Source organism: Corvus brachyrhynchos, unplaced genomic scaffold, assembly GCF_000691975.1.
Source record: "Corvus brachyrhynchos isolate BGI_N302 unplaced genomic scaffold, ASM69197v1 scaffold408, whole genome shotgun sequence".
In the NCBI taxonomy this organism is placed as follows: Eukaryota; Metazoa; Chordata; class Aves; order Passeriformes; family Corvidae; genus Corvus; species Corvus brachyrhynchos.
In genome coordinates this window covers 1,605,858-1,628,442 of record NW_008239759.1, presented here as the reverse complement: position 1 = coordinate 1,628,442, position 22,585 = coordinate 1,605,858, and the positions used below count along the sequence as shown (strand labels likewise).

Genomic DNA, 22,585 nt, shown 5'->3' with positions numbered 1-22,585 from the left:
ATTCTTTATGCTGACTAGAGGATGTTTTAACTTGGCTTTAAAGACCATTATAAACTGCTTTAACAAAGCAGTTCATCTAACTTTAAAATATCACTTGTAATATTATGACTTGATTGACTGACTAGGCTCTAAATCTTTGCCTTCAGTTCTGATTGCTCTATCACAAATATAATTCTGTAAGAACTTCACAAAGTCAAGAGATGTGAATATGGCATGCTCCCAGATTAGGATAGTAGCATTTTATATTTCCCATATACCTGTTTTGCTCTGATATAAGACATTACAGAGGGCACAAGTTCACAAGGATTTCTAGTAATGTCAGTAGGCACATAGCAATCCATGTCTCCAAAGGAAACAGAATGCTATATCCCAGCCTTTTGTACATATACAAACAGACAGAGTTTGTATCCTCCAGAGAAAAATGCAGTCAAACCTCCCTGCAATACATCACATTCCTAGAAACATCATTAGTCATTTTGGAAGCCCAGCAGTCTGACCTACTCCATCTAAACTGACACAGCTGCTATGACAGTAATGAGGAAATGCCACAAATAACAACCATTCTTGGCCATCCAACTCTGCCTAACTACAGTACAAAACACATGATCATTTCAACATCGCTGTGAAATCCATATTTAGCCTATTCTTTCAAATTGACTGTGCTCCTTTCATATTCGTTAGGTAAACACTGTTTAGCTAATACAGCAGAAATCTTATTAAAGCATTCAAATCCTGTCTGCCTCCAGCAACACTGTCCACATTTTATCAAGTAAACCAAAAGCGAAGGAAGATCCTTTAGCAGTCTTCTGCAGTAACACTCACCTATCAGGGAAAGTAGGTGTCTTAGAGGGACATTGCAAGTACTGCTTAAATCGAAGCTCAAATGCTTGCCCTATGGTGCTGATGACATCCTGGGCCAGGCCATCACAGCATTCCAGTATATGACAAGCTAAATGAAAAAGATTGACACATGCAAGTCACTGTTTATGTCATTGTGGGATGCACTGACCTATGACAAAACACCTACTTGTCAAGCTTAGTCACCCTGTTAGTGATGTGCACATTTCAATAAAACCCGATTTTGATACAGTGAATTTCAGGCAATCTCGACTTTTTAAAGGTTACACAAAATTGCACTGATGCATAAGTGCGATAGACAAGGTCACAAATCTGTTCCATTATTTTAACAAGTCCACAAACAGAAAAAACCTCATAAAATTTCACTTGTTATTACCTGAATGCAATAGATTATGTAAGAATTCTAAGCTTTAAATTGAAATTACAAAAATATTTATCTATTATAATAAAAATAAAAGCTTTATTTGCTTTCTTCAATTTTATTACCACTTCAGTTTTATGTCCAATCACCCCAAGTTCACAAGCTGCTCTCTCTTCCCAAATTACAGTCTGAGGGAGCAGCAGTATCCACGGATACTTTCTAGATAATGACCCCTGATCTTATTCCAGGAACACAGAGTACAAATGTTGGTACCTTTTCCTGCTTCTTTGCATGGAGACACACCCAGCAAACTGACGGGTCGGTGAAGAGTGCAGAGCCAGCAACATGATTAACTCCAGCCCTTCCCCATGTGCAACCTCCCTGAACCCACTGCGACAGAGGCAGTAAAGGGGGAGGCTAGTAACACAAGCTCTCTTCCTACAGAAGACTGAGAAACCTTTAAAGAAGTCTGAGCAGCCAAATCTGTAACGGTTTTAAACCAGAGAATGGCTTGGAGGTCTGAAATATATGGGAAGACATAAAATATATGAAAACACAAAGAGGTGAACTTGTGAGGAGCTCACTCAACATTACAGGAGCATAGATGGGTACTAATACCTGGCAGCTAAAGATCTGTATGAACAACATCTCAGTGATATCCAGAGAAGCCCAAGAGAGTTAATCTTCCATATTCAGAGTTGGACAAGCATATTGCCTTACTGGCTATAGCCTGGATTGGATTTCAAACTATGGTTCTTTTCCAAGTCCTGCCACAGGAAAGTGGGTTCTTGTTCAAAGTTACTGATTTTTTCACCCCTGACTGTTTTAATAACTTGAATATAAACTTTTCAGCTGAAAAACTGTGCTTTAGTACATGCCCAGTGTCCAACTCACTCAACAAGTCCATTGGATGCCAGTGGCCTACATATAAGGGTTGGTCATGACATTTGTGAGAAATTGTTTTAGTTAAAATAATACAGGGAGACTAAGTAGGTTTAGATATGACTTTTCAGAGGCTGAAATACCAGACAGACTTCTGAAGAGGCCAGAATAAAGGGCCAAGAAACCTGCAGTTGTGTGAGTATGGAATGTCTGCTGTCTCTTCCTCAGCAGCAGCAGCACTTCATTCAGCTTGAGATGGCACCAGTCACAGTGCTAAACAGATACAGTGGTGTTCTCTTCTCACCTTAGAGCATCTACTGTGCCAACCAGCAAGCTGAAATGTCTTGTCCAGGGAAAATGCCCTTAGCTACATGTTGAAAGTGGATTCAGCAGACAAAACAGGACCTCCATGTGTCCAAAGACAGAGGCAGACATCCCTGACTAGCAGTGAGACATTTGTTTTGACGCCCTCCACAACACTGCTATTGGCATTGAAAAATTAGCCTCAATGGAAGGTGCAGTAAATGTGGACCAAAAGTAGTTAGGCCAAACAAAGCTAAAATGTTTGCACCCTATAACTAGAGTGCGAATTTAAAGAGGTGACACTGCTCACTGCTAAACCTTTCTGGAGCTGAAATGAAGCATGAGTCACTAAGTAGTTTCAGTAGGTGACATAATGAGTAACCTGTTTCCTTGGATACGTGAATGGACTTTCAGCAGGTAGGAGATATGCTTCTTGTAAAAGGATGAGAAGGCTTGGCTCACACAGAGATGATTTCTTGTGAATGTTACAGCAGAAAATAGACAGCCTTTAGCTTGCTAGACCCAGAATGCAAAGCACAAAGACAGCTTCTCCATCCTCGGGAAGAAATGAGTCTAATATGCAAGCTATACTACAGCACTGGCAGTGGGGTAGCGTCAGTAATAGCAGTCAATTTTTGCTAGATAAAGATGTAAAGATAAATTCCCTTTTAAGGTAATTTGCAAACAACACAAAGAATGACAGAATGGCAAATGGTGGTGAAAGATGGCAATTCAGGTCCCTTGGTAAATTAGACCCTTTAAAAAAAATGTGTTTTAATACAGGTGCCATACAAAGTCACCGATCTGCAAACCACTGATGTATATACACACGAGTGGGGAAACCACGCATAGGAAAGCCGTAATGCAGAAGGCTTAAAGATCATAGCGTGAAGGAATTTCACATGAGGTAACAGTGCTTCACTGCAGCAAAGAGGGCTTAGGAGGAACCAGCTGACGATGAGGACAAAAGCAAGGAAGGTGCATTCTCTGCTATACCGGCAGCCCCTGTTATGCAGATATCATATACCTTTCTAAAACAGCTGCAGAAAAATGAAGAAAGGAGGTACAGAAATTATCTGAAAGATGGAGGATGTGCACTGCAGCTGGAATGCTGCAGAGTTCAATCTGTCAATCTTATATAATCTCAAATAAAGAAAACTAAGAAGTTACTTGACCTAAATACACCAAAGGAAGACAACGATATCAGGTGCTCAGATGACTCCCCAGTCTAGGATAGCCTAGCTCAACAAGGAGCAGTCACAGGAAGCTAGAGATAAACATATTCAGTGTAAGATGGAAGGAACATAGTGCAGGAAGAACATAGTACAAAAGGAATATAGTATATAAAATCCACTCACACAGGGACAGAAAATGGAGCACAGGGCTCCTCCAAACCCTACAGAGCAAATATCTGGTGTACAATGCTAGTCCCTAGTCAATGGACCGAGATCTCTTAGAACAACTAAATCAGTCTTGGATTTAGCAAAAGGGTACTGCTAAAGCAGGTGGGGTGGAGAGCAGCTCTGTACCATGCAGCCTGTAGTCTGACACTGGAACTTCTCTGACAGGGGACACATCAGGCTGTAATATAACAAGCATTACAAAGAACTGGACTATTCCCTACCTCCCATTCCCCATAAATTTTCTAGGTATTTCACTCATATTCAGCATATTAGTATGCTTAGTGCAGGTATTATTTATGAACTAATATCCTCAAGCCTGGACATTTCTGCACATGGACATAGCAGATTCTTCAGGTATCATTAAAAATGACTACATATAGAAGCTATTGAATTAGTTGTGCCAATGGTAAGCTGGGCAACTGAGGGTCTGCAGGATTGGCATTTTGGAGTTAAAAGTGTTTGAATTCTCCAGAAATCCTGTTGGAAGTACTTAATGTCATTTTTTTGGAGCTCATCTGTTCTTGTCTATGATCTATGAATAGTACACTACAAAATACTGTGCATTAAGACCTAGTGAACACAATCAACCAGCAGGTCCCTGTCCCTGACTGATAGCTACTAAAGCAATACAACCTTGAAGAAAACTTCATCGAAAAAGAGAATTATGGCAAGCTGGCTCAAAAGCTAGCTATTTGATAAAGAATCTGATTCTGCCAGGAAGAGTTAGGCATGTACTGAGAAGACCTAGCAGATTCAGCTGCCTCATCAAATGACTTAATCAGAGGGCTGCTTAGCTCTTGCACAGTGATTGGGTGTAGGTAAGACTCGGCTGTTGCCTAGTAGCTCACACAGCCAAGTAAGGCAAGTGTTTGATTTAAGAGATGAAGAGAACCAAACTCATATTTGAGTATGAACGAGCAGCAAGTATGAACTATTCCAAGCCTGAGAAACAAACTGCTGCTTCTTATTGCTGCACAATCTTTCCATGACTCTGTCAAAGGCAATCCTTAGATTGCGCTACATTTATGTTTTTTGGGGTGGAGGGTGGGGGAGGTGGGGGGTGGAATCTGACCTAAAACATGAATAATTTGTGTTTCTCAAAGGAAAAACAGACTTCAAATAGATATTTCTAACTTACCTCTACGATTAACAGGATCCTTAGCTACATATGCAATATAGTCTGAAGTATCCTGTCAAAAAATTAAGATATCTACAATGAATGCAAAAAAATATTTTCACTGGTTACAGCAAAAGATCACAGTCCAGAGTAAGTACAGTCCTGTGGGCAGAGCCCCAAATGACATATTTTGCTCTACAGTTGCATACTACTTAAACCTCATGTAAATGTTTATGGGTTTTGGTACTGATTGCACCACTTTACCTTTTAGAGAATGTGATCTAATCCAGCAGAATTTTAAAATCTCTTCTGTCAATTAAACAAACTCAACAGGATTTGGCTCAGGCCTCATTTAGGAGGGAGTAGAATTACAAGTCCTTATCTTCAAACTACCCAGAGATTTCGGTTCATAACATGAATAATCATCTGGTTCTGTGGCAGAAAGAGTGGGAGTAACAGTGCTGCTCCCAGAAATACTGAGCAATGGCATTTATTCATGTGTGACAAGCAGGTGTTTACTTTACTGACAGCAGTGCCATATGGCACAGAGGTGCTCAGCCCCTGCTTGGCTCTGACAAGCAGTATCCCAGGACACCCTCCGCCAGCCCTTAGGCTGCTCCCTGCCACACCTGTTGCCACACGCCTGGTGGATTTTCTGGCAAAAGCACATAGACATCTTCTTGGGGGATTTTTTTGCTTCCTCTCCTGCCGCCCTTATGCTCCTGTGCACAAGTGGTGCAGACTTCTATCATTATGCAGATGAAACAGAAAGGCCTGTGTTTCTGGGAAATACTCAGGCCTGCTGATAAATCTGAAAAATGCCATATTGCCTTGATGGAATCAGGAAGACCTGGTTAGATCTGGTATTTCCTGACATGCCTGGCTAGTCAGGTACAACTAAACACAAGGATATACAGGATACACTACAGCTGGCTGTGTAAATCTACCCAACGCCTTTTCAGGGGACTGACCCAAGACCTTTCCCAATTATGCCAAGATCTAATGTCATAACGAACATCACTCTTCAGTTAAAAGATAGACTTCTTCAGCACAGTTTTTTCTAGCGCAAGCACACACCACCACCACCCACCCAAAACAAGTCACTGTACCAAATGTCTGTACCATTTCCTTCCTAAGGAGAGAGCAAGGGAAATGACGAAGCACAGTCTTGGTTCTGGTGACAGATGTGTAACCATATCATTTAATGCATTGTTGGAAGGCACTCAGACACAGCAGCAGTGAGGTTGGTCTGTTAAAAAAGCATTGCCCTACCATTTTGTCTAGTAATTTCTTACACATCGTGTGGCACAGTGTCTGGGCAGTGACTACAGTGGAAGAAAGGATTCATATCAACAAGCAAGGGGAAAACAAAAGTGACTATGTCTATAGTAGCAAATAATACAGAGCCCTTGTCTCTCTGTGCTGTTTTCTCACAGCATGCCCTGAAACTCTCTGAGGGACCAGCACATGCTTAGCATCAACCCCAAGAGACCACTATGAGGGAAGAGAGGGAATGTGTTGGTGCAAATTGCACTGTGTTATTTATTTCAGGGCTAGAAAGACTAGAAAATGGGCCACAGATCAATTCATTTACTACTTGAGGCATAGTTAATGGATACATTTATGCCTGAGTAAATCATAGATCTATCTCATAGCTAGCGTGGGTGTGACAGTCTGAGACCACCTACTCCTTATTTCGTCCAAAGCTCTGCGATTGAAGCTGACTATAACAAACCATGAAGCACCTAAGGTGGGCACTTTTCACCATGGCTCAGTTAGAAGACCCCCATCCAAAGACTACACAGGGATTGGCTGATGCAGCAAAGTGATACTTGACATTCAAGGACTGAAAACAAGCATGAATAAACTATAATTTTCAACCTAAAGACATTGCATTGTGGTGTTAAAATTTGGAGGTATGGCTGAAGCTGAAAAACTACTGCCTTCAGGGACCTCTGAGAGACCTGCCTTATTAGACTTTATGAGATCCTCTGTCCCAAAATTTCTGCAGACATCTTCAAAAACACATGCCTTGTCTGGCAGCCTGGAAACAGCCACCTGAAATTACTATGGAGCAAAATTGCTTAGTGTATCACAAGGAGGGGCTGAAGAGAGCTAAAGTGGATTGAGAACACAGTCTTGGAAGTGAACTAAAAATGGTTCTGAAATGATGTATAGAAGGATTTGGTACGGAGATTTTTAAGCTGTTCTCCAAACCTGTGGAACAATTCTCCAGGGGTTATATTTTGAATAATACAATTAATGGTAATGGAGTGTGAGGAAGGTTATAAAGCTAATTGCTCTCACAAATGGGAGGCAAATATCCAGAGCGGGAAGGTTGATGGGGTAGAGAAGTGAGAGCAGTCTCACTTCCTAATAAACCAAACTCCAAAATTACTTCAAAACAAGGGAATCACTTACTGAAGAAGCATGGGCACAGATAAAATTTTCTAGGTCACTATGGCCTTTCTCCAACCAGTTTAAAACACATATAAGGAGATAAACTTATGGTCTGGAGCCCAGCTGTGGCTGGGAGACACAGTTTGCTGGTGGCAGTCCTCCACCAAGTGGAAATCACTTGAAAGTTATGAAAGTTATGAAAGTTATATCCAGGAGGCCCTCTGATGAGTAAATAAAGCTGCAACCTAAATCGCATCCTTGCATTTTATCATCTTCTATGTGCACCCAGGACAAAGAACTACCTGCTTTATGCACAAGCTTTTGATTTAAAGTTGGTCCTTACTAGACTACGGAGATAAGCTTGTAGAACAACATTAGATCCTCATAAATACCTTCTTCCTCCCAACTCCAGAATGAATTCATGCAGTCGTTTAATTGGGGACACAAACTTACAATTTCACTGTATCTTGTAGGCTCCCTTGCACCATGCAATTTTATTTCTCTGGTAGCACACTGACTCAGTAGCGAGATTTTTCTCTCTCTAAAACATTTGGAAGATCTTGTTTACTCCAAATCCAGAACTCCACTGCTGTTCCTCTCCTCTTTCCTGGTAAATCATTTCATCAGTGGGCAGTGTGAAATGGTGTTTCCAGGACTTAGCATTTGGGATGGCAGATGGGCAGCAAAGAATCTTCTTATGGAGGCAGGGAACTGTGCTAATCACTCCTCTGCCCACTTCAGGAATTGTTCATTTACAGCATCCATTGCAATCTGTTGTATTTCAAAGATGCTGTTGATCCATTTTTTGTTCCCCAAATTATTGTGATATTGTGTCCTTTTCCCTTCTGTAATTGTACTGAGCTCAGCAAAGCTATACTAAGACTGAAATTCATCTTTATGTTTTCTGACAATAGCAAAATGAACAGAGAAAGCACCAAGCATCTTCACCTTAACAGAGTTGAACTGAGAGGCACAAAGCAGGCTAGAAATTGCCTTACCTCTAGAACATGACTGATACATGACAGATAATCATATGACGAAGAAAAAGGTACTCATTCAATTAATCTAAGTTTAAAAGCTTTCAAACCTCTAGGGTAAGAGGTGAGCACTGTCACTAATTTATAATTTTCCCCTTGCTTCCTGAGTGACAAATACATTTTAAGCCCATTTATTAATATACCTTTGGATGAACAGCTTATAAAAATAAGGAAAAGCACAATAAGCAGGAATCTGCCCTTTGCTCTAAATGAATCAAATTTGTAGGTGTATCTAAAAGCTTTGCAAAACAAGAGAGGAAGATCTGTGCTTTTCCTGAAAGCCTGTCTTCAAGCTGCATGAGAGCATCAAATATACCTGCAGGCAGAATTTAGCACAGTCTTCTCAATGCACACTTACGCTTGAGAAGAAGAAAAATAAAAAAACAAGCATGCATTACTATAAATATTATAAATATAACTGCAACATATTCTATTACTGTAAAAAGTGCAAGATGAGAAACAGTCAGGATAAAAATCCATACAACGCCCATATGACTATAGTACATTACTCTGAAAAAGGAAGCCCTGCTTACCAGTTATTATGTGAATGCTTATAGTCCCTTGATCCTTTTTGTTTCAGTCATTCAAAGGGGAGGATCTATGAACGCTTGTCAGGCGCTCCCCTCAAAGAGTACTTGATGGCAACAATCAAGAAAAATTTATGAAAGAAGAAACAGGAGCTACTGTGGTTATATTTTTCTGTTAGTAAGATATGCACTAAATTTTATCACACAGTCCTCATAAAGCAGTATCTATGTGGGAGAAGGCTTTAGAGAAATGCTTACCGGATCACCTCCAGACGCAAAGGAGATGGATTGCATATGGTGATTTGCTATGATCTGTATGGATCAAAAAAAGAATAAGTGTGAGTCAGATCCTTTTCTTACAGTTTGCAATTTTGATTTCTTTTTTTGCTTGTATGCTGGTGAAAATCCAAAATCAAGATCAAAATTACCTACAAGGACTTAAAAGAGTAGAATGATAATATAAACAAACTTTAGGATGAATGTATCTATTCTGCTGTTTTTAAAAATGTACCAGGACACTGTAAAATTGCTAAACATGCTCAGAACTCCAGTAAATCAAACAGACCTGTCAGGGAGTATCTTTGGAGAAATTCTAATCTGCTAAAACTCACTTTCTTTATTACAGATAATGATAAATGAAACAAAAGGTCCTATTCATCAAACCATTTTTCTGCTGATGCCACTCTGGTGAAATCAATGAAACCATGCCAACCTGTACACCAGCTAAGGCTCCTAACATTGCATCCAACATCTACTGTCATTTTATGTTTCAAACATCAACATGTTTGCAATATACAAACAGAATTGTGAATCTAGCTGCAGTGTAGCATTGTGGACAAATTCACAGGCACACTCCAGGGCATTTGAAATTCAAATTGCTTATGTACAATTTGAACTAATATGATATTTCTCTGGGAAGAGACAAATTGTCCTGAACCTCTAATAAAAGCAGAACATCTCTGCTATTCTGAGAATTAACTTACGGAATTTTTTAATAATGAAATCATGTAACAACCAAGAAAGAAAATATCATTTGAAAGAAACTTTCATTTGATATTTGAGTCACAAAAGCCATGCCAAGGAATTAATCTGGGTTGGGACAGGCCCCTGTTTAGTGCCTATGGAGAGGGAACCATATACAAAAAACCATTATGGAAAAAACAATATAGGCTAGAAAGATATTCTCTGGGCTGTTTCCTCTAATCTGCTTCTTAAAGACCTGAACTATCAACTACCATCCTTGTAAAGAAAAAAGCCTGACAGGATTTTCTCTGTATCTTGCTGCTTTGCTAAGTCAGAGAGAGCTGATTACTATTTGTAGTGTTTCTTTTGTATAAAGAGCCCTTCATTTCCAAAAGCCCTGCTTGTCCCAGAGCAGCCTCTGAAGATGTGGTTAGTTTTTAAGTGTTCACTGGTGAATTAGTGTTCTGTTACTCATCAGTGACAATTTCCTTCTGTTTTTCCCATAAAGATAAAGTAACAGTAGAGTATATGCAATATAGAATACATATAGCATGTAGAATAGCCTAACAATAGAACTGATGTTCTATTTCATATTACCACTGTCTTGACTTATGCAAATAACCCAATCTTTTACTTCAGCATCATATAAAAGACAAATTATTTCAGATTGTCACTAAACTAATTTTTTCCAAATTTTAAGAAAGCTGAAAAGTGCTTGAAACCATTATTTCAAGTCAGGGTTTTTATTGTTTTAACTCCACAGCTTATTTGGTTTAGCTTAGTTTGAGGTAGGGGTATTCCCCACCTCACTTCTGCCAATACCAAAATACTGAAAAGAGACACAGCAAATTACCAATGCCTTGCATTGCTCAAAATAAAATAATTTGCTAATTTTGGCATATAGTTCAGAAACCTTTCAATCTATGCCAACTTGCATTTTAAAGAAATAAACAAAACAAAATCGTCTACCACTCATCCCTGCTTAATATGTTCACAAAACTGTTCTGCAGGGGTACGTGCAGTTACTTTCCTTCTACCACAAGGGCCAACAACACTGTCTTTTCTTCCAGATCTGCTGGGAAAAAGAGGCTAATAAAAGTTTGCAGCCATCTTCCTGCTGGGGGCCTCAAAGGGCAAAGCTGCTGGGCCGTGCTCATCTGCAAATCAAATCCTCGGCATAAACAAGAAACAGGGGCGGCCACAGCCAGACTAGGGAGCACTGAGAAACCAGACATTTCCCAGGCCTGCAGCACCCAGAAGAATCTGCCTCAAAAAGAATGATATGAGAGAAAGATCAACAGTTTTATCAACTCAGAGAAAAGGCAAAACATGTGGGGGATGACTCTTCTCTGGAATAAATCAGTTTAACTACATTTCTGCCCTAGCATTGGTTGACTGCAAGGTGACTTTCAGGATTTGGCACTTTCCTAGTAGACCTAACTAACATCAAGTGCTTATGCTTCTGATGGGGGGTAACTGTCCTTATGAAAAGCACTGCTGTGTATATTCCATAGTAAAGCTACAAACTACTGCAGCCCGTCATAGCACTCCTCCCACAGTCTCAGTGCTCACTGTAGAAGATTTCTAAATAAGGATAAGATAAGGATAAATAAGGATAATGTTTTCTAAATAAGGATAAGAATGAAGATATACAAATGAAAACATAGTAATAAACAGCAAGCTTTTTCTTAGTATATATATCTTTTCTTGTTTTTTAACCCTGAGGCTCCAAAGGACAATAGGAATTTTACTTTTTCCTCTCTGGCTGTATCTGGGCAGAAAGTTGCGTGCCCCAAAGCAGTATGTGGTTCACAGCAAATAGCACAGCAGTGACTACGCATGTCTGTCTGCTTCCTCTTTATATATACTCTGAGCAAGGATTTTTCTCGTCTCATACATCATTCACAAACCACTGCAGTGATTCCCCAAAGTCTGTCTATACCTTCAACACAGAGAAGAAGAAATGAGTTACTTTAAAAATGCTGCCCTGTCTCTCTAAAAGACTGGCCTTTCACTAGACTGCAAAATCCCTGAGGCTGTATTTTCAGCCGTGCCTCAGGAATAGTTTGCCCTTTAAGACTCCAAATGGGAAGAAAACAACAAAATTGGGAATGTACATTCAGTATTTTAGTTTTTACTCCAAGCACATCTCTTTTACCACTCTGAAAGTTCGTAATCTTATTCAGTAAGAGCTCCCATGACCAGAAAATTGTATTTCACATCATAGGTCTTTTAAGAGCAAAACCAATCTACCTGAAACATGGCATGAAGAAAATAATTCATCAAAGTTGTTTTGATTAGTGAATTTATCTGACTTCCACTCTGATTTATATTTTGGGTTCATTCATTTTATGATATTATTGAGGAATAATGACTTTGAGCAACTGAGTATTTGGCAGACAGCAAATAATTGTGCAGCAGGCTGTTCATCAAAAGCCTCACAAATTAATACAGAAGTTACACTCACCTGTTTTGTATCTGGATTCATTAGATTTAAGCTGCTGGTGGAGATATTCAACATTATGCTCATTCCTGCAAACTGAAGATTGCTCTTTCCCAAGATGCTAGAAAGGACTTTGCTTGGTGGCTGTGAGGAGGGGGGGAAAAAGCAGATTTTTGTTCTCTGGTTTTTTTTAATGACCTTCATTGTATGCAGGGTTAGTGGTGATCTTAAAGGCTTCTCAAAAGTTTATCACTTTTCAAAGATCATTTAATTGCAATAGCTGTTTTCCTCTGGAAATTATTTCTCTCTCTATTTATACTACTACTAACTACTACTACTACTACAACAATAATAATAATAATGTAGTAGTAGTAGTAGTAGTAGTAGTAGTAGTAGTAGTGATACTAGCCAAGCAGTTATTCATCTACCCTTGACCAAAAATATAGGAGTTTTGTGAGACAGCAAGGTCTCGTCTTCACCAAGGGACCAAGTAAGCTGCCTAAGATGAATGCCTTCAGTCAATATCTTAAAATGACAATGTTCTTATTCTGTAAAAATAGCTTCAACTCTCAAAAAGAAATCTGTTGTTTGCTTTGCATCTACCAACTGTTCTACCCCCTTGCCACATGGAAAGTGGGACTGTAGTGATACTGGGATGCTCACAAAATGGGATATGGAGTGTTATGTACTAGATGACCTCTAAAGGTCCCTTCCAACCCAAACCATTCTGTGACTTTGCTTGCAGACTTAACAGTAGATAAAAGCCAGATATAGATGAAATAAAACCTCTGTATGCTGGGGTACAACATGCATTAAAAATTCTCAGAGAATAAGTCTAAGAATGTAATACAGGGAATGTAATAATATTGATAAGTTTTGTAGGCATTTCACCATCTTTTAGGAGGTTTTTTGCAATAGATGTTATGCTGTCAAAGCAAAATTCACAAACTTCTCTCCTTTGACAACTATGGGGAGCCACATAGCTGCATGAGAGCAGCCTCATTCAAGTAACCACAGCCTGTAAAAAATCAGACTGCCCAGCAGTAACAGACCAAGTCCTTCCACTTGCTCTACTTTCACTGATGAATATTTATACTGGTCATTAGGACATAAAAGCAAATCTATGACTGGAGGCAGTGTTCTTCTGCCACTATATTTGCATTTGTCCTAAGCTGCCTGCAAGCTTACATAGTTTTGTTCGTAGCAGGATGGACACACCTGAGCTTCTGTAGTCCTGAAATTTTACATACTTTCAATTTTAGTTTCTTTTCCTTCTGATTAACTCATTAAAAATACACTACCTACATACTGCTCCTGTGTAACCTGTGCTGCACTATTTCAACCATGTCATGTTACAGAGCTAGTCCTTCATTAACTTTGCAATAAAAAAAACTCTTTTGAATATTCTTGTATCTCTTCTTTCCTTAATCCGTCATGATTCCCAGGTCATGCCTAAGGATCACCTATCCACAGTGTGGGTAAAGTGTGAAAACTTGGCCTCAGGAAGTACATGTCACCTTAACCAAATTCATATGCCACTACTGGCAGAAACATGATGAATATACATACCAGAGACATGTCTTTCACATTTATCTGAAGTTCTGTTGCTATGTCTTTTCAATAACTGATAAGCAACATTACTTGTAAAACCTGTAATGCAGCACGGTGTGTCACTAGGCACTTGGAACTCTGTTTAACTTATTTTTCCAACTATATTTTGTGTCATTTTGCTATCCAAGAAGAAAGATACTTTCGTCTTTACTTTCTGATTTAAAATGAAAAGCCAGAGAACCAAGAAAAGCCAATGAGATAAATTTGGTGGTGGTGAAACCGTAACCTTAATTTCTGAGTCAATTTCCCATGACACCGTGACACATGTTGTCACATATGATTGATTTTACCAGGGGATGATTCTCCATTGCAAACAAGCGGCATTTCATCCCATCCCTTTTTGCTGAGATTCTGCCTAGATGGTGGAGCAGCTGGGGAGGCAGGCAGACCTTTCCCTTCACCTGCCCATTCTCCTCCCATGCCTAAGAACACACACGAGGCCTATAATTAACTACTTTCTATGCTTCTTCCCTTAGAGACAGCATTACATCCCAGCTTTGCCAGCAGGCCTCTGGAAGAGACTCTTGAGAGCCATCAGTGCCGGAGCTGAGCCAAGGCTTCCTCCTCTCCCTGTCTGAAGCCTCTAACTCCCAGCACACAAACAAAAATAAAAGCATGGTAACTGTCAGGTACACAGTGGACTCACCATCAGCGCTGGGCACTGAGCATCAGCCACAGGTATTTACGGAAAGAACACAGGGAACAAAGGATCACCTCATATGCTATTTCCATTTCCAGAAATCAGTGATTACCAAACTCATTAAATGTCATCAGTAGATTTATGCTTCAATAACAAATCTAGTCACTCTCAAAACTATATATGTTTTGGGCTTCTGCGGTATCTTCCAGCACATATTTTCATAATTTAGTTATGCATTTTACGAAAAGGCATCCTATTTTTGTTTTAACTCTTCCACCTCCAATCTACAAAAGAAATAAAATAAAAGGAGGAGGTTTCTACGGAAGGAGCATAAAGGCACAGCCTTCATCCTGGATGTATTTATACTTCCAGATGCCAAGAAAAGCAGATCCTGACCAAAAGGGCAAGCAACAATATACAGTGGGTGAAAACAGCCAATACTTTAAATGATTAATCATCTGCAATTCTCAAAGCTGCCTTAAAGTCACCTGCCTGCTGTGCCTGGTCTCCACTGTGCTGAACACAGAAAATACAGTCAACTGCACTACAAGAGAAAAAAATACCTTTCGTTTCTTGAAGGCTCTTTTGGCACCAGGCATGGCTTCACAAACACGACTGATTGCTTCCCTGAAGAGACAGAAAAAAGCTTTATGGCAAAAGAATGTGTGGGTTTCTTCATTACGCTTGAAATGCACTGGAAAGAACAACTTCGACTGTATTTCTGTTCACAAGTGAGGACAGCTAGCAGGTCAGTTAGCTTTGTTCTAAAAAAGAAAATGTTTCCTCACACTATTAAAAAGACCTTTTCTCACCGTAAATTAGCATATTGCTCTTAATACCATCCTTCAAGTCTCACTTTTGTACACTGCTTAACATCTTCTTTTTGAAAAAATGTTTATTTTAATAAGAGAGTTAGAAATCATAATTTTTCTTACTACTATACTATGCACTTTTCCAGTGAGAGCAAAACCACCAGGCTTTAGATAGTATCAGAACCCAAAATATTCCTGGTAATATGTCCATTCTATAGAGTACATGAGATGTACAACATTTTAATTGATACTAGTTCAATACAACCTGAGTAATTTATTAATGGCCTTATGTTTACATTATAAAGAAAATTAATGCCATCAACTTTTTGCTTCAATTTTTTAATATTGCTTCATTTTTCCCATCACACTCAGGTTGACTGAAAGAAATGTATGTCCAAAACTGATCTGAATCCATACCCTTTCATAGAAGAGTAACTGCACACCAAAAAACTCTTGAAATCATACTGCTTCAAACAAATCTTATAGTTCCTTTCAGTATTTAGCAACTTACTATCTGAATAGTCAGTCTGGTCAGTGTTTAGAATTTGCTGCTGTACACACAGACCTTGTTCTGACCACCAGGTACAAGGCTTTAATAGGCTTGTCCCCCTGATACTGCAAGACAGAATGGCTTCACAGGAATGAGCAAAGGTGACTCCAAACCTTATTTAACTATTTTTAATATGTATTGAGACTAACAACACATTATATTTAGAGCCAAAACCATGAAAATAACACATATTTTATGCAAAAACCCCCTCCAAAACCGCAAACCAAACCAACCAACCAAAAAAAACCCAACCCAAACTAGAAAACAACAGAATGGGAGACAATGAACTACAAGCTAAAGAATAGTCAAAATAATCAAAACCTTGAAACATCATCTGGATAAAGACATAAATGATTTTAACTTTGTGCCATATGCTGTGTATTTCAACTATGCACAGGATCAACAGGTGAGTCAGGAGAACAATGTCATACACTTATAGCAGCATTCAATTCATAATGACTCAGCAAGCGCTACAGATTGTATCAGGTGGTAATCAGTAATTGCTATATCATTATGCCTTGTGAGCTTTTAGCTAGGATCCAATCCAAAGTTTGAATCACCTGAAAGAATCACATTTTATTGGTTTGGGGAAGTGGGTGTTTGTGGGAATGGAACATGCCTTGAAGCAGGTTTACAGTCCTGCCATTCTGAAGAAGTGTGAGATTTATAGCAAGAGATGCTATAAAGATGCATCTCTTGCTATAAATGGTTAAAAAATCTTTTTTAAGATGGTTAAAAAATCTTTCAAGCACATTATCTTCCTTAGGTCTAGAGGAGAGGTTGATTGTTCCATAACTTGTCTTATTCCCCCAACTACATCTGTTTATCTAATAAAATTGCCTCTCACTACAAATCCTGCCTTACATATGCACTCAGGCCATTATAGCTACAACTGCACCCCATTTCATGGTTCAGTGCTTGTACTTAGTTCCCACCTTTACCACAATTTCTTTTTACTCCAAACAAGCATTTTAAAGTAATTGCTAGATTTTCTTACAAAGCAAGTAAAAAGCAGTTGGTTTAAAAGAACAGGTCTGATGAATTTAGAAATAAAGCACAGCAAGCATCACACAGTGATCACCATGATACTGAGACATAGGTCACTCCTGAAAATGTAATCAAGGGAAAGTAAATAGTATACCTCTCAATAGAAAAATTCACCATAAATGCTTGTCTTTGACTCAAGAAAAACAAACAGACATCATCTTTTACAGAGTCAGCCTCCCTGGCTAATGAGCTAAAACTTGTTGTTTCCCAGCTCTTTCTTCTGCTGAAGCAAACCATTTGGAGGTAATGGAATGGGAAGTCCAGGCCAGTGGCAGTCTCCAGCCCACTTCAGTCTTTCAGACCCATGCCTCTTGCTTCACCAGATATGTCTTCGTTTCCCAGGCATTTTGACTGCAAGTTGCTCTCAGAGAGACATCACCAACACTTGTCTCATCTTTGTCTCTTCCAGTGCTCCAACTGGTGCATTGAGATACCTTGCAGGTTTTGCATCTCACAGGAAAGACTTGGATTTCAGAGATATATTCTTGAGACATAAATTAGTCTATAACTTCCTTTCTCTTCCTATTTGCCCCCATCATCTTCTCTCTCTAGTGGCAGCATGGAACTTATAGAAAGACAAGGGGATTTCCAGGCCACTGCACCCAAGAAAAAATGTGTGCAATCTTGTGATTTTTCTAGTGCAGGGTTGGGTTTTGTAGCAGTTTTGCTACTAGCTCTTCTATCTGCCAGCTCCTGACAAACAGACATTAAGTGTGTTACTCAATAGATCCATCTGACTCAAGGACCTTGTTGATCAAAACTACCACTTGAGCATATGTGAGGAAACACACTAGCTGAAAAGGCTGAAGGCCAGGGCAAGACTTGGCAAGGCAGCCTTGACTACTCCTTGCACGCCCTGTCTTGGTAGAGCAGAGAAAGCACTGAGAGTGGAAAAGCTGGGCTACACATCCTCTCACTCAGTAAAAAAGCACTATACAATTTCCAGCTACCTGTCTTCCTTTTCGTAAAATATCTCAGTTTTACAGAACTCAGTGTTCCCAAAGGCTGTGGGAAGACTGGGACCCTTTGGGTTTTGAAACTCTGTGAATACTAAATGTATTCAAGCAACTGCAGAGTTAAAGTTAACAATGCTTTTAGTGAAAATGCTGGGAACTTCAGAAAACATATTCATAGAGCAATTCTGTGTAATCAAGGTCAGAGTGTCCTGGCAGCAACTCTTTGCATGCCTGAAACAGAAGGCACAGTACTTTTCCTGTGTGGGAGTGAAGGAGTCTAAAAGCAGTATTTGAAAAAATAATAAAAAAAAAAAAGGACGACTGAACATCTGTCACTGCACTGATATGCATTTTATCCAAAGGCCACCAAGATGATTAGAGGGATGGAGCACCTTTCCTACGAGGACGGGCTGAGAGAATTGGGATTGTTCAGCCTTGAGAAGTGAAGGCTTTAAGGTGAACTAATGTGGCCTTGCAGTACCTGAAGGGAGCCTACAACAAAGATGGAGAGAGATTTTTACAAGGGCATTTAGCGGTAAGACAAGGAGGAATGGCTTCAAACTGAAAGGGTAGGTTTAGACAAGAGGTTAGGAAGAAATTTTCCACTGTGAGGGAGGTGAGGCACTGGAACAGGTTTCCCAAAGAAACTGTGGGTGCCCCATCTCTGGAAGTGTTCAAGGCCAGGTTGGATGGGACTCTGAGCAACCTGGTCCAGCGAAAGGTATCCCTGCCCTTGGCAGGGGGATTGGAACTCAATGGTCTTTAAAGTCCCTTCCAACCCAAACCATTCTATGATTCTATAATAGTTTCCAGATCACTCTGTTCAGAATACTCCAGATCATTTTGGGGGTGAGGTTGTGCACAGATAGCCTGGTGATGTGGAAAGACTGGCCTAAAGATTTTTTCCCAGCTTGCATTGCCAGGTAGCACAGGGCAGATGTAACCTTTTTTTTTTTTTTTGCAGCAAACCAAATTTGCAAATGTCTAAGCAGCACAAACACCTGAGTCACAAATCAAGCCCAGGAACAGGTATTGCTGGTAGGCTGCCATCACTTGACTTGTGCAAAGAAATACTCGCCTAAGTAAGGCAAAAATAAAAGTTCTGTATATATCTGCATGGGCTAAATATTGTGCAGTTTGGTAAAGTTGGATGTGACTACATTTGGTTCCTTTCCAATATGAAAATTATTTGACAGAGACACATATTACACCTTTCTAAGCTACATCCTGCTTCATTAGCTAGGCTCAGACGAAAATCAGTATAGAGTTATGCCGATCTCTTGTAAAATTAGTTACTGTGCTGTCTGCAGTAGGGACCACATGCTGAGTTCCAAATCTGTCCAAGAGTATTTTCTGCTTTGCAGATGGCCATACTGTGGAGTCATTTTCTTGGCACAAAACATGTTGCATATTTTGAATATAATTTCAGCATTCAAGTGTATTCAGTAAAAAAATCACCAATATTCATTTTCTGAGACTGACCAACCCTTCTTTAAAGAGGCTTGACATCTGAGACAGAAAAAGGGGCATTTTATATTGCCATTTAGTTCCATTAAAAAGGCTAATGCCCTGGTGTCATTCATAGCTTTAGTGATATTTTATTCTGTTATACAAAGTATAACAGGAAGCTCAAATGTGCTCCTCTAGGAAACATCATCACATGAAAATACTCTCCATTTTTTGATTGTGAGGTTTTATTGTTCCTGTTCTTAATTAATAGGATTTAATTAATTAAACCCCAGAATTGCAGAACTCTTATTTCAGGGAAATAACAGATACATACAAAACCCACAGATTTTCTCAACATATTTGGAAAAAGTAAAGCCATCTCAAATAATGAGGTGAGAAAATGTGACTACTTTTTGTCTGAAATGCTTTGTGTAACAATATTTAAAACCTACTAATACTCTTTTGTTAAGATATTCTACTGTCCTGTAGTTCCCAAGTTTATATTTCCCCACCTCAAAAGCTTAGGACTACACAGGTTGAAAAACAGACATCAAAAGAAAGACTTTCTAAATGGAAGAATTGTTCAGAAGGCTCACAGTTATTTCTTAACATTACTAAGTTCCTGTCAATTTTAGTAACTTTTAATCATTACCAAGTATTGTACCAGTATTTGCTGAGGAGAAACAAAGTCTGTACTAAATATAAAAATAACTTGCTTCTGAGAAAACAGAAAAATAAAACAGAGACAAAACCCATATTTTTAGAAGTCTGTTTAATAATTGGAATATTTTTTGTTCATTTGCAAAGGCAAATGAGCATGTGCCGTCTGAAGTAGCACAGGGGACATTCCCAACGTCTGAAGACTAAACCAGTATTTGATGGAAGATTGACCATGTCTGGAGGATGGAAGGCTGAAGCAGTAGCTCAGGAGAATGAATCACAGGGTGTGGAGAGGAAGGGAAGGCTAACTCTGCGGCGGAGATGCACCTACTGCCACAAATCCAGAGCACTGTGCAGCAGCACCCCTGAAGGGAATCCCCCACAGAATCTAGTGCAGAGAGACTGAGTGATGCCATTTGTCACCATCCTGACCGAAGTGAAGCCTGTCTTGGTAGGAAGCCTGGAAGAAAACTTTTAAACTTGTGGAATAAGGTGACATCAAGCAGATGTGTCACACAAGCTGATGTCACTCGTAGATCAAGATGATAACTCTTCTTTTTCTTTTTGTCAGCTCCTCATTTTGTTTCTTCAAATGGAGTTTTCTCACATGTAGAAAATCTAAAAGCAGAAAATGAAAGGAAGCTGGCCAAATTAATTTTTGGTTTACTGAATAAACTTTATACACTCAAGTGGTTGGCTTTGGCAACTATTAGGCATAGAATACCACATGTCATTAGATGTGTAGTATGCAATCTATCTAATGATAGTTATTCCTATGCTCCTGCATCTTCAGTGTGAGATTTCCATTAATCTCCTAAGGGAAACAAATGCACCTCAAAAGACTCTTTTGCTTTTACTGGCAAAGAAACTTTTTATCCATTGGTATGCTCTGTTCTCTGTATTTATAGATGACCTAACCTTTTAAGGAATATTTGAGACATTTTCTGTACAATTTGTACCTTCTTTCATAACATTCAAGTAAGTTTCAGAAAATCCAGTTTCATTCATCAGTAATGGAGCAGTCTACCTGATCTTGATGATTTCTTCCAACACAGTAGTTCTGAACAATGGTCTTACTTTAGGAAATGTACAGTGAAACTTGTTTATCCTACCAGCACACCTCAGCTATATCTCTAAACTCTGCATGCATACACAGCTTTGATGAACATAAAGTAAGGGCATATAAAACCTTGGTGTTGAATGCACAGCTACAAAACCTTCCTTACAGACAACCCTCCAACTGTCAAGAATATGGTCAATGACACAAAAAAAAAAATCTAAACTGAAATGTACTTTAAGTTTTAGATCTGCTAAGGAGCTCAATCCTTTAATTTCTTTTATGACCACCAGGCTTTTCTCCACTCAGCCGGGTCTCTAGCTATTTATCATAGTCCTGGCCAGAGAAATGGAGAGAGAGAGAAATTAAAACTGTTTTCTGTTGCTAAATCCGTTGCTAGGATCATAGTAATCTCCAAACTGGGTCCAGCCTCAGATCATTCACTAAAGTATTTTCTCTCTCAAAGAGTAGATATTAGCAGATACTTCAAAGGCAGACACAAGAAACTTTACAAAAGTAAAGTGAAAACATTTAGTCTAACAAATATTTTTCTCTAATGCCTAACTGGCTTCACATCCAAAGCAGGACTTTGGAGACAGGTATCTTACAAAAGCTCTGTATAAGACAGATGATACTTTATAAATATCTGAGCTGTGTTTGCCAAAAAGGACTATTCAGTGTTGATGAACTCTCTGGTGTGACTGGACACGTCATGCGAACAACACACAAATTCCTTATGCCATCGATTCTTTGTGAAATCAAGCTGCTAGGTGTTATTAGCAGAACATGAGAGTGTCTCGGTTTCCAGGTTTCTGGGATTTGTTAGCTTTGTACTGCAGTTTGCATTTAAAACATGTTAAGGCCACTCTGCTTCAGGTCCTGCCTCTGCAGACTCATGTGGAGTCATCATCTTTCTGAAAGTCCAGGATACAGCTATATCCCTAACAGCTTCCCTGACTATTTGGCTTTCAACTTTCCACCTTCCCCATCCCCCAAGAGGCTCTTTGTTTTCTTACAAAGGCAAATGGAGTGGGGGAGATCAATTAATTACTCCCACTCTGGCTTTGTATTACCATATTATTCCATAATTCCAAATACTAGGTAACAATTTCCACACTAATACTACATTGAAAATCAAAGATTCCAGTCTTAGGCACACAAAACCCTATTTATTCTACCCCATTGCTGTGCTAATAACAGCTTAACTAGCAAATATAAATTATTCTCAAACTACCAGGCACTATAGCTGTCACTGCCCCACTCAGAGGTGCGCTGTATGAACTATAAGGCTGTCTCCATCCACTTTTGAGACTCCTGCTTCCTGGTGAACTGAGCAGCAGCCAGCACCCCATGCTTCCCGCAGCTTTAACTCTGAACTAACTGGGCACACCTCGTCCTGCATACAGCTGTGTATGCAAACTGCAAAAGATCTATGTGTTCTGCCATCCTCCAAGCACCACCCCACATCCAGAGCTCACATGGAAGAAGGCAGAGAGAAAACACACTCAC

General features: G+C 39.4%; 1 protein-coding gene across 8 annotated transcripts in view; it reads right to left on the bottom strand.

Annotated features, from left to right (window-relative positions):
- SHC3 (SHC adaptor protein 3) overlaps positions 1 to 22,585 on the bottom strand; it is a 74,388-nt gene that overhangs the window by 12,586 nt on the left and 39,217 nt on the right. For all 8 annotated transcript variants that reach the window (XM_017742750.1, XM_017742745.1, XM_017742747.1 and 5 more), the window contains 5 exons: positions 15,109 to 15,172; positions 12,319 to 12,438; positions 9,147 to 9,200; positions 4,946 to 4,997; positions 823 to 949 (listed from right to left, as the gene is read on the bottom strand). In XM_017742750.1, coding sequence (XP_017598239.1) covers positions 823 to 949; positions 4,946 to 4,997; positions 9,147 to 9,200; positions 12,319 to 12,438; positions 15,109 to 15,172 — 417 coding nt within the window. The remainder of the gene's footprint in view (positions 1 to 822; positions 950 to 4,945; positions 4,998 to 9,146; positions 9,201 to 12,318; positions 12,439 to 15,108; positions 15,173 to 22,585) is intronic.